This window comes from Sinohyriopsis cumingii, chromosome 13 (assembly GCF_028554795.1).
Source record: "Sinohyriopsis cumingii isolate HCF-2022 chromosome 13, ASM2855479v2, whole genome shotgun sequence".
Lineage (NCBI taxonomy): Eukaryota > Metazoa > Mollusca > Bivalvia > Unionida > Unionidae > Sinohyriopsis > Sinohyriopsis cumingii.
In genome coordinates this window covers 49,197,535-49,210,237 of record NC_142973.1, presented here as the reverse complement: position 1 = coordinate 49,210,237, position 12,703 = coordinate 49,197,535, and the positions used below count along the sequence as shown (strand labels likewise).

Below are 12,703 nucleotides of genomic sequence, written 5' to 3'. Positions count from 1 at the left end.
GATCTGTAATCCAGGGGTTGCAAGTTCAGTGCCCACTCAAGCCAGCCAGTATTGACTTGTTGTAGCCTTGGTAAAGGCAATTGGCTCCCATTTCCACTGCATGATGTGCAACATAGCAAGTTCTGTTAAAAGTGCCATTCCAACTTTTTATTTTAAGCTTCGAAGGACCCAAACTTATGTTTTTGTGAAATACCAGTTGTGAGGTGCATAGGTTTTTTTTTCCTTAAAAGTTTGGTAATATCTTGTTCCCACCCTTACTAATACTGCCATACAAAATTTTCATTTAGAATGAATACAGGATTGCAATATTTCATACATGTTTATTTCTTTTCTTCCAAATCTTTTAAAGCTGTAAAACATTCGTGTAAATATAGACAAGTTGAGCATAAAACTGAAGAATAAATATAGGAAACTTCACAGCAATTCATGAATGGAAAAATATATCAATGCAATGTAAATGCCAAAATACACCATAAACACTAAGAAATTTTTGCCTGTTCTACAATTTTCACAAAAGGAATAATTTTCAAAACAAAGATTACCTGGTTGTTGGAAAAGTGACCCAAAAAATCAAAGTATTAAGAATACTGGTAGTCTGGAGGGTTCAGGTAATATAATGAACTTGAAAATAATTAAATTGTATTCATTTAATTATCACAAGCAAAAGCCAATATTCCTCTAAGTATATGCAATCATCATTATCTTCCAAGTCTTCTATTGATTTCCTAGGATAATTGATTACAAAAGCTAGAAAATATTTTGAGAACACAAAAAAAATTACCTTTTAAGTTTAATGAGCATAGCCGAATTGATTGTTCATTGCTTTTAGTGATGCCTTTACCCATCACATTATATTAAGGGAAGTAACTACTTGGACTATAAAAAATTATCAGAATGAGTTATGTCCCTTGTCACACGGCTGATCTCTCATAGTCAAAAGCAGAGAAGTGCCTTATTATTAGTAACAAAACTACTAACAGAGTGGACAGTATGATGCATACTTTGGAAGGATGACTTCGAGGTCAAGTTCTCACATTTTAGTGATCCTCATCCTCATATTTAGCAGCTAGTTGAACTGCTCTTTGATTACCAGGTGAAAATATTAAGTTCCTTAATGTGTATAAGGCAAAATTATCTCAGAAAAATGTATTTTTTTTTAAAAAGAGACCATTGCGTGACATGATTTTGTGACTCTTGGCTGAGGACAAGGGAAACGGATACTGTCCACTTGTGGGATAACAAGGCCAAGTGTGTCTCCTACAATCCAAGTGTCACTATCACATAGTTTGTGCCTTGCTTAAAATCTATTTTTTAGGAATATTATCAGACCCGAATGGAACACGAGACAATCTGAACACTGCATATTTATGGCTTATGGAAAACAAGTTTCATTTTCAGAGCCTCCATGTCTTTGGCACCATGGTTTCCCCAAAACTAAATAATCTAAACTGGGTGGAATTTGGTGCTAAGACCTTTTTACATGGTTAGGAGCTTCAAAGAACATGCTGATTTGTACTCATTAAAACATTTTAGGAGAGAATATGGCTTTAATTGCTTCTATTAAATTTGTGTATACATTAATGCAGATTACTAGTAATTCTTTATAATCGGTGAACTACAAAGGTCCCACTTTAAACAGTTTGCTCAGCAGGACCTTAAATGGGCATTCAGGGGCCATAACTTCTAAATGGTATTTGGCTGAAAAGCAGTAGCTTTATAAAGTTATGCTGCAAAAGGCAAAGTTGTGAGAACGGACAATTGGCAGCCATTACTCTTCAAATTGATAATGTGGAACACCTGAAAAACAATACTCATTGAATGGCTGCATACTAAATATGGTCAAAATCCAACAAAGGTAGCAGTACTGCTGTGGAAACCAGAGGATGGCAGTCAGGGGCCATAACACCTGATGATGTGGAAAACTGCAAATCCAGCCTAGAGTTTTTTAAAAATAAAATTAGAAGCCACATAACAGGTCTATTTGAAATTGAACACGTTCTGGTGAAGTTTTATTGCAGAAACTGGAGTCAGGATGACAATCAGCTGGTCAGAACCCATATAAGGCATATGTAAGTATGCAAGACTATGAGACAGCATTCATACCTATTTCCAACAGAATGTTAAATGTTGCCAGTTACAAGCAACATCCAATATGAAGACAAGAACTAAATTGTCAAGGGTCACAAGTCTTATCAAAAATAGAGTAGATGATGAAAAATGCATTGAAGGCACAATCTATGTGAGAGAAAGTGCACACCATTAGCATCAGAATAGGTTGTATGGTTACTGAGCTATGCTGACAACAAGGGTATGTTGCTCTGGAGATTTAATATTGTTGGGATAAGGGCAATAACTCTTTCAAAATTGGGCCTGAACAGATTATACTTTAAGAGGCACATCTACACATCTGACATGTCCAATTATGTGATAGTAGTTGCTGAGCTCTGCTGATTAAAATAATGAATAGAAAAGACGGTTGTTCTTGGGATGCCATATCTCAATTTGGTACCATAATAAATAGTTACCATTCATTCATGATCTATCCCTTGATGCCATAAGATACATTTCCTAAATTGAAATAATTCATGGTAAAAAAAATTGGAAAATATTCTTCTTGGATATTTTCAATAGATGTCATTAAAATCCACAATATTTATTGGTTTGCTTTAATATAAACTCTGATAACACTTGCATTGTCAAAAGGATTTTCCAATCTTGATATTTGTGTAAATAGTGTTCATGAGGGGTTAGCTGACTGTTCAAAGGCCAACATGTGCATAAAATAGCATTTATAATAATTCACCTTACAAACAAGTCTACATAAATAATTATATTTAGTACTAAGCAAAACTGGACTTCCTACATATATCACAGATATATAACAATGTATTTTGCTGTCAAACAACAAACATTGAAAATTAGTAATAATTTACAATTTATAAATTAAAAGTAAAGCATTTGAGTAGTATATTTATTTGATGCTAATAGTCATATCTATCACAGACATATAAAAGATGATACTTTTAACCGATCTTCACATGATAAATCTTGCACATTATGTAAAATATATTGGGAATGAAACTACGTACCTCTGCCATATAATTTTATGATTCACAGCTTCCAATATGATACATTATTGATACACATTATCAACTTTATGGTCTTATCAACTTTATGGTCCTATCAACTTTATGGTCTTGTCATCTTTAGAAGGTCTCACAGTAGTATGGTAGTGCTATTTTACATGGGTTGACATATTGGTTATATTTCCAATATGCGTATTACAGAGAAATTTATTATCTGTTCATTTGCAATTCTCACCATTGTTGAGATGAATCCAAAAATAAATTTCTATGGACTTGTCAGTGATTATAATTCAACCTTTTAGGTCATTTCAGGCTGATTCATTTGCAGGACTTGTCTTGGTCATTGTGCCATTTGTTTTGTACTGAACAGATGCAGGACTCGTCTTGGTCATTGTGCCCTTTGTTTTGTACTGAATGAATGCTTTAAAACATCTTATTACCAATTTCTTGTCTTCACTTAAATTTGGAAGATATTACAGCATTATCTTCACTACAGAAGAAATAGTGTAATATCATTGTGCAAAAAGATCTTACGTGGAAGCGAAGATAACTAGCAACCAAATCCTTCGCATAAAACTTCCTGCAGATTAATACAAACTGCAGTGGCCATTAGGTATTTGTTTCTGCCAGTCAAGAAGGAAATTACTGACAACAACAACTCTTCTTCTGCAAGTTAACAAGATGGCTATAACTTGGAATTCATGTAGTTTGGTATGTCCATCTCTTGTATCAATATTGAAAATTTATCAACACATCAATTAATAATTTCACCCCTAGAATATATGTAACAGAAAGCACATGTATTTTAAGAGAGAACCATGATGTTGTTTCTGCTCACTGGATCATTTAACTGATATGAGCTTATTGCAGTTCAGTTAACCTGATAAATATCAACTTTTAAATAATTGAAACAGTTTGAGCATTTTGGTTTCCACCTCAAACAGACATACAATGTTAAACAAAAAATATGCAACCTAAAATGTTATGAAATTAATCAGTGTAAACCAGTCAAATTTATAATGGTCATGCTAATTACAGTGTTTTTTGCTGGTTAATAGAAAAGTTGATAAAAGAGAATCCATAAAATGAGCCTTATAAATTGTTTTTGGTCACTGTTTTGTACTGCTTTCCATAAATAACTTTTTAATCACTTCTTTTGAATACTCTGACTTATATCTGCCTATGTCTAATATCTCTATTACCTCTAATTGTACCTACATTTATCTAATATCTATATCCATTTAGCATGTTACATAGTGTATTCACTGGTTCTGTGTAATTCTAGGGCTTTAAAGCCAAAAGACCTGTCATTTTACGACCCCTGAGTTTCTGAGACCCTGTATTTCTAACCCTGCAGGGCACATACCCACCCATATTTTACCAGCATACTCCACATCCCACCTCCAGATGATTTGGTGGAGATGAACAAATGAGTTTATGCCAGAGAGTTCAAGGTCATTTCTCATTACTCCACTGTCATTTGTTGTAACTCCACTACAAGCTTGTAAATAGCAAATTGTGTATGATCACTATTCTTACACAATTGGTTAGCCTGTATATATATTAGACACATAATATACAACATGGAAAAACCTCTACATGTACAGCACATGCAATTCTAATATTGCAGTAACATCGTAAAAGTGCATGCATAGAAGGAGGTATGAACCAACCTACCCATAATCCTGTAGAAATAAATAACAGCCCAGGGGATGGCAATAGGTGCATGTATAAACCAACCTACCCATAATCATGTAGAAATAAATAACAGCCCAGGGTATGGCATTAGGTGCATGTATAAACCAACCTACCCATAATCATGTAGAAATAAATAACAGCCCAGGGGATAGCATTAGGTGTGTGTATAAACCAACCTACCTATAATCATGTAGAAATAAATAACAGCCCAGGGGATGGCATTAGGTGTGTGTATAAACCAACCTACCCATAATCATGTAGAAATAAATAGCAGCCCAGGGGATGGCATTAGGTGTGTGTATAAACCAACCTACCCATAATCATGTAGAAATAAATAACAGCCCAGGGGATGGCATTAGGTGTGTGTATAAACCAACCTACCCATAATCATGTAGAAATAAATAACATCCTTATGGTGGTGGAAATTTGTTAAAAAACTGGAGGAAACCAGCAACCTTGGATGTGTGACAACTTAATCTCACACACAGTAGTTCTTGGGATTAAACCTGGACCCACAGAGGTGCAAAGCAAGCATTTTAACAATTCACTATAGAGGTTACAATTTATAAATTTTCAGGTTAAATTTTGCTGTGGTGTGTATGACTTCCTTGTATTCATCTGCTGAGAGGTGGAAATGGGTCTTGTCAGTGCAAAATATAACTAAATGATTACAAAATTTTCACTCATTAATTTAATCTCCTCTAACTTTTGTTGGTGGTACTTTCAAGGCCCCATGTGGCCATGGACCAAGTGGAGGTCCTCTCTGAAAAGAGAAATAAATGGAATATTTTATTTTTTTGTTGACTTGGGTTATTTTTAACAGGAAGTGAGATCTTTTTTCTGCTGAATCTCATTAAGAGTTTGTATTAATGTTTTCTTTAATGTGATAATCAGTTTTACATTTGATTTTGGGTACTGTTATGTTATGCCAAAAGCTCATAAGCCAGGATTCATGTCTTGCCTGCAATAGCATAAAGCAGTGTTGTTATTGTGCCATCTGCAAACCAGACACATTCTACAAAACCCTTATTTGTTGGTGTATTTTCTTTATCACTACTGAGGCATCTGAAATGTTATCATTATCAATTCCCATTAAAGAGTGAGAGAGGCACACTGAAAGAAAACATTTTAAAAAATGGTTATGTGATTTTGATTTTTAACATGGCTTTAACAATTTTTCAGTCATATTGAGCAGCAGAGAGAGTGAACAGACCAGAATTTCAGACCAAGAAAAAAGCTTTCTGAGGAGAGTAAAAAAATACAAGCATCAATAATGCTAAAGTCGGGAGGGTAAATAGACCAAATTTATTTGTGCCTTCCTATGACGCTTCAAAAAATACAAGCGTCACTGAGACCTACAGTTATTTTTTTTTGGTGTAAAAAATATTTATCAGGGTCATCACCGTGTGTGTGACCTGAATGAGTCAAGGGTGTAAAAGAAAGGTAACAGATAGCGTAATGAAATCATTATTATATCACTAATAATGCTAAACATGGAATCTCGCACAGCTAAACTAGCTCAACAGCAACCAGATGCAATTTAATATTATCATCCAGTTCGTGATTCTGTCAAGAAACAACTACAATCGCGTCAGGAGTCTGAGGTAGAATTTACAAAAGGTGCAGAACAGTTATTTAAACTGGTTATGAAAGCTACCATGGGTCTTCTTCCCGCGTTGGAGCAAACTGCTAAAGCAACTGAGCTAACCACGGCAGCGACTGGACTAAATTGCGAAAAGAACTAAACAAAAAAGACAATTGCAAGAAATATGACAAGTACTTGAGGGTATTAACAAAGTCCATAAGGAGGTAGGCGATGTTAAGGGATCTTGTTACGCCAAAACCAAAACCACCTGCCTGATTTACTTAAGAAGGTCATAGACTACTTCGAGAAAGAACTAGAGCAGTTTCCGCAACAGGATATTCAAATCATGATCGATTATTGGATCCAAACACCGCTGATATTTTAGAAAAAATTTAGGTTCCTTTTATATTTTGAAAGTCCCATGGTATATCTAGAATCACTACTAAATATAGGAATGATTTTGAAATTTTGTGAAACAAGTCAAAGAAGTTAAAAGAGCGCCATTACCTGGAGATATATTATCCCCCAAAAATTGCCATTCAGACCACCTCTACTGAGGAAGAAGAATGGTATGATGCAAGCCCTGTGCCATTGGAAGTGGTCTTGCTACTCAAGGAAGTGGCCTTGATAAACTTTGTCCCAATAATGTTCTCTCCAATGTTGAACGACTTGAAATTCTGATTGGCGGAAGACGAGCCAGTAGTAATTCCCCAGAAATTATTAATGAAGCAGCTGCTATTTATCAGAGATTATTTACAGGCGGTATCATGGATATTAATATTGGAAGAATTAAAGATGAGTATTTCTCAGCTATAATAAAATCAAACCTGCCCAATTAAAACGGCTAGGTGGTACAATTTGAACTATTGAGATAATACTCACCTTTTCAGGTTCAATAAATATGCAAAGTTTCAAACTGACATCTCTGCTTATGATTTATTAATGTATTATACTGTAGTTTATAGTTTGAATGTTTTTGTGTAAATGATTTTAAAATATCCAGATGCAGTGTAATTAGCATTTAGCTGTATCACATGAGAGGTATTAGAACAGGTTTATTTCTTTTCGTTTCTGATAATAAGTATGTACAAATTTGAAAACTAACCTGCATTAAGTCTGGCAGCATTTCCTATGGATGTAATCTATCTTTAATATTAATTTGTTTTCTTCAAATCTAAAACCTCTACTATCAGAAAAATTCAACTGTTGGAAAAACATTTTATTATTTTTAAAAAAAATTCTGAATGACCAATTTATAACATATCAAATTGACAGCAAAATAAGCACAAGTTTGATAACTAAAATTAGGCTCAGATTAGAATTTCTACTCCTAAACAGCAGAGTCTCTCAGGGTTTTGTCAGATACTATGAGTTTACCTGAATGATTTTACATGCTTTTGTAAAACTGAGGATCCAACCTGTGGGTTGTATCAATAAAGACTTACTTTCCCATATGCATCCAAGGTCCTAGCATCGTACAGCATTTGTTGTATGTCCACTGTGTTTCTTAAATCAGCATACTCTGCAGCCACTCTACCATCCTGTAAAATTATTAGCCAGGCATGGAGACTATGTTGGTGGTACTAACAGGCAATTATAAATACACAATAAATCTTACAATATTGCTTTAATACTCTCAATGGACCATAGAATTTGTGCCTTTACAGACAGAAGTCCTTTGTAGGGGGGGGGTTTGAATTTGTGCCATTATGAACAGAAGTCCTTTGTCCTATACAAATCCCTTTTCTGTGGTTGAATTTGATAGTGAAATTAAGAAAAGGGATTTGTAAATATTTTTATTCTGAGTAAATACCCATTGTAAGGAGTCCACCTAAGAAGTTTTACTGTACTATCCCTTTACTGAACCTCATTATCAACAAAGATTCATATAGACTACAAATAGTGCACTACAGTGAGGGACTTGTGTACTTTTTCATTCGTCAGTTCTGACAGAATGTTTTGAATAATTTTGGTGGTAGCTTGTTATTATGAATTTGTACTCATTATTTTAAATTATGAATTGCAATGATTATTAGAGTTTACATATTCAAGAATGAAATAGACAAATCAGTTCAAATCAAGAAATTGTAGCAGTTGTGCACAAATATATGCAACACAAACTTTTCAAAGATAGGTTTATTTATAGAACTTGTTTATGTTTGATTTTCTTAGAATTATGTTTTAGAAAGAAAAAATGCAAATATGTAGACTACTGCAAGTCAATTTTGACATAAAGAGATCTGAAGTATTACCCTTGCATGAATTCACATAAAATAAGAACTCTCCTTGAAATATTGCTTCTATCTTTTAAGGTTTGGTTTTGTGGGGTTTAATGACATTTTTCAGAACATGATAGGCTTAGATACATGGTGGCCAGTATATCTGGTGGAGGAAGACCCCAGGAAGAACTACCAACCAAAGGGAAGCAACTGGTAAGTTTTCCCACATACTCACATTGGATAAAGCTTAACTTAGACTCGTGCAAACATGGACATTGATGAGATGCGAGTGATCTGTAAAGGTTCATGCCTTAGACCTCTTGGTCACCCAACTTTTCTTTTTATCTTTCAAATAATCAGGAAATTTTAACATAATATTCCTTGACAATCTCTAAAACCTGAAAATGATATAATAAAATTATTACCTTATCCATTCGACTTTCAACAGCCTCTGCATCTTTCTCCAGTAACAGTTGGATGAATGGTTTACACTGCTCTCTGGGAAGCATGTATGCATAATGAAGTGGGTACCTATTACACTGAAATGTTAGAAAAGTCCAGTGATATTTCCTGTGCTGAATTTTCCTGATATTATATCAAAGAACAAGATGTATACATTTCCTGAACTTTATAATGTACTCCCACATAATATAGACTTGCATATTAATCCCTTACAGCACAATGACACTTTTCTATGCCAACACCTTGCTGCACAATTATGCCTTTTGATGCCAACCCCTTTACTGCACAATTATGCCCTTTGATGCCAAACCCTTTACTGCACAATGATGCCCTTTGATGCCAACCCCTTTACTGCACAATGATGCCCTTTGATGCCAACCCCTTTACTGCACAATGATGCCCTTTGATGCCAACCCCTTTACTGTAAAATTATGCCTTTTGATGCCAACCCCTTTACTGCACAATGATGCCCTTTGATGCCAACCCCTTTACTGCACAATTATGCCATTTGATGCCTTTCATGATCTGATAAAAATAAAGTCTTTATACCCAGCTGAGACAATACATTTTGAGAGTAAATATAAGAAATTAGTTTATTCACCAGATTTAAGCAAGTGTGCAGTTCAGTCTAGACTCTTGGATGTAACATGCCAGCCATCTGTAACTTGCATGTACTCTGTATCCCGTGGTTACTTTATAAATTCATTTGAAAATTTTAATGCTATTGAAGATTGTTGATGATATAGATGGGAATCTGTCATTCTTTGAACAAGTTCAGTTAATTGTTATCAAAATTTCACCTAAACAGGGGAAGTGTAGAGCAAATTTCAGACTCTGGAACAAGGTTACAGTATTTTAAAACACCATACTGACTTGTGACACTGCTTAACATTAAAACTGTTATTTCATCAACAAGATACAGTACCACCCAAAAACACCAGTTTCTTAAATATATGGATATTGAATATTTTAAACACAATTTACTGTGTAATGTTAATATCAAGCAGTAAGAAAATATACAACTGAAGTCCTTGAATATTGTTCTATTTTTAGAAACAAGAAAAAAAACATTATACTCGTATGGCATGGCAAATTCTGCTCAACTCTGCTAATGTTTATTGCCGTAAAATTCAAAATTTGTCTTTACAATGAAATGTATTTAAATATTTTTAAATCTGTATGCAATGGCACATGTCATTATTAACTCATAATAATTTATCATTTACTGAATTTTACAAGAAATTAGATGCGCAATAGTTACTCCCTTAATGAGTGAATGAATCATTGCACATTTCAAGAACTATCAAAATCATTGCATACACTACAGACTGTAAATCAATGCTATATTTCATGGCCAATTTGGATTTGTTATTATAGGTTTTGAAAAATCTGCTAAAACATTTTTTAAAAAATTCAATATCAATTTTTAATTACTGCTCTCAAAAGCATATTTCAGGATGACTTGTGCATTGATAATTAAAGGGTAGGATGGTTGAGAGGTTAAAGTATTACAAAAATCCAACAGCCTTTGCTGACAAAGGAAATTCACAAAAGGATAAAACCAAGCTAAAACTGTAATTTTTCATTATTAAGGGATAATAGGAAGAGATAAATTAATTTAATATTGGTCTCTGAATAACTTTACAGCAATAATGATCAGACTATAAAGGATTTAAAAATACATCTTTTAGATCTCTAAACCAAACAACAATAATGTTAAAAAGAATGTTATGTGAATTAAAGACATAAGACACTCACATTGTCTGGGATGGATTTCAGCAATGGCTTTGATATGCAGAATTCATTCACAATTTCCAGTTGATTGAATACTATTGCTCGGATCATGGCAGTGTAGCCATTCTGGAATAAAATAAGAAACAAAAAATGTTTTCCATTACTACTTTCAGAAGTGTCTTTTACAAGCTTTCTTATTTCATGCACACAGTTGCTATTGCAAATGATGTAGATTGTCAGGAAGTACAGAGTCTACCTTGAAATGTGATATCTTGCATGTAACAGAAACATCTAGGGCAAGTTTGGAGTAACTTTATTAGTTTTGGTTAAGTGCAGAATTGATCCAAATGTGATGCCACTAAACTTAACCTGGCATGATGTCACAGTAAGTTTTCAAGTAGCCTCCCATGGGTTGGTGGTTCTTAACACATTAACCCCTGGAGGATTTTGTTGTTTTTGCCTGAAATTCAAGTAGGAAAATCCCAGGTGATCTTCCAGTGTTACATACTAGTTGTGTTAGAAACATTGTTTTTCATTGGCTATTTGGCTCGCGCATGAGCAGAAGAGTAAAAGTTGGAGTTCTTTTTTTCTTCTTTTATTTGCTAAACGGACCCATTGCTTTTGTATCAAGACCACTCTTTATTCCAAATGCCCATCTTATCCTATTTTTTTAAAAGACCTGTATGAAAACTTCTGCCCTGACTTTAACCAGATTCCAGGTGGAATTTTAAAGCGGATTTCACTTAAAGCCTAGATTCCACTTATTATAAATTTGAGGTGGGTTCAGGGCTTATTCAGGATGGAATACAGCCCGAAATATGCAAATTAGTCCATCTATTACTAGGCGGAATTTGTTTATTCCGCCTACTAGGTGGAATTAGTTTATTCTGCCTACTAGGTGGAATTTGTTTATTCCTTCTACTAGGCGGAATCTGTTTATTCCGCTTATTTAGCCTAGATTCCCCTTATTATCACTTTTAGGCAGATTTAGGGTGGAATATAGCTCGAAATATGCAAATTACTGTTACTAGGCGGAATCTTTACTTCTGCCTAATTAGATGGAAATACCTGCAGAAACCCTATCCAATAATGAAAATGTCAAGGTGGATTTCATACAGTTTTTTTTTAAAGCAATTTCTGCCTAAACCATAAAAAATATACTTCAGATTTCTATTAAACTGCCTAATGATTTTTAGACATTATTGGGAATCAATAATAAAAATTCACAGTAATATTTAAAATGGATCATAAATTTTATTTTGACAGACATTATCAAATAAGATATAGGTTTTTCTTGTCCTAAGGGGCAATGCCATTTTCTTTCTTGCATTCAAAATCTAATCCAACATGGCATCACTTAAGTATTTTTCATTTCACTTTAAAGTTTGGGGAGATTTCACACATATTTTGACCAAACTTTCAGTGAAATTATGTTGAGGTCTCACTCAAATTTCTTTGAAATATTTGTGAAGTTTCACAAAAAAAATTACTAAAACTTTTGCAAGATTATCACTACAATTTTGATCATTATATTACTGAAGTTTTTTTTTTGTGTTTCAGACATTTCAGCAGGTTTCAAAGAAATAATGGATATGAATTAAACAGGACTTTATTAACCAAAGTGATATTTAAGTGTGCATGAAAACAATTATACTGATGTTGAAATTATATGACATCCAAGGCAAGAGAAATGGGAGTTAATAATAATAAAAATAATAATAATAATAATAATAATAATGACTTTATTTAGAGAAGGTAATTCAATTAGTTACAGAACTAATCTACCTTGAGGCCTTCTATCTGTGATGTACAACATATACAGTATCTACAACATGATATGAAGTATCTGACACTAAATAATTAAGTGGTTTTAAAAATCAAAGTATCAAGCCTGGAGCATATGCACAGGCATCTGTGAA

General features: G+C 33.8%; 1 protein-coding gene across 1 annotated transcript in view; it reads right to left on the bottom strand.

The window, feature by feature from the left end:
- Positions 1 to 300: 300 nt before the first annotated feature.
- Positions 301 to 12,703, bottom strand: part of LOC149785516 (uncharacterized) — an 86,564-nt gene continuing 74,161 nt past the window's right edge. Inside the window, exons 20-23 of the mRNA XM_089979318.1 lie at positions 10,809 to 10,910; positions 9,014 to 9,127; positions 7,815 to 7,910; positions 301 to 5,547 (exon numbers count right to left, since the gene is read on the bottom strand). Coding sequence (XP_089835444.1) covers positions 5,476 to 5,547; positions 7,815 to 7,910; positions 9,014 to 9,127; positions 10,809 to 10,910 — 384 coding nt within the window. The 3' untranslated portion in view covers positions 301 to 5,475. The remainder of the gene's footprint in view (positions 5,548 to 7,814; positions 7,911 to 9,013; positions 9,128 to 10,808; positions 10,911 to 12,703) is intronic.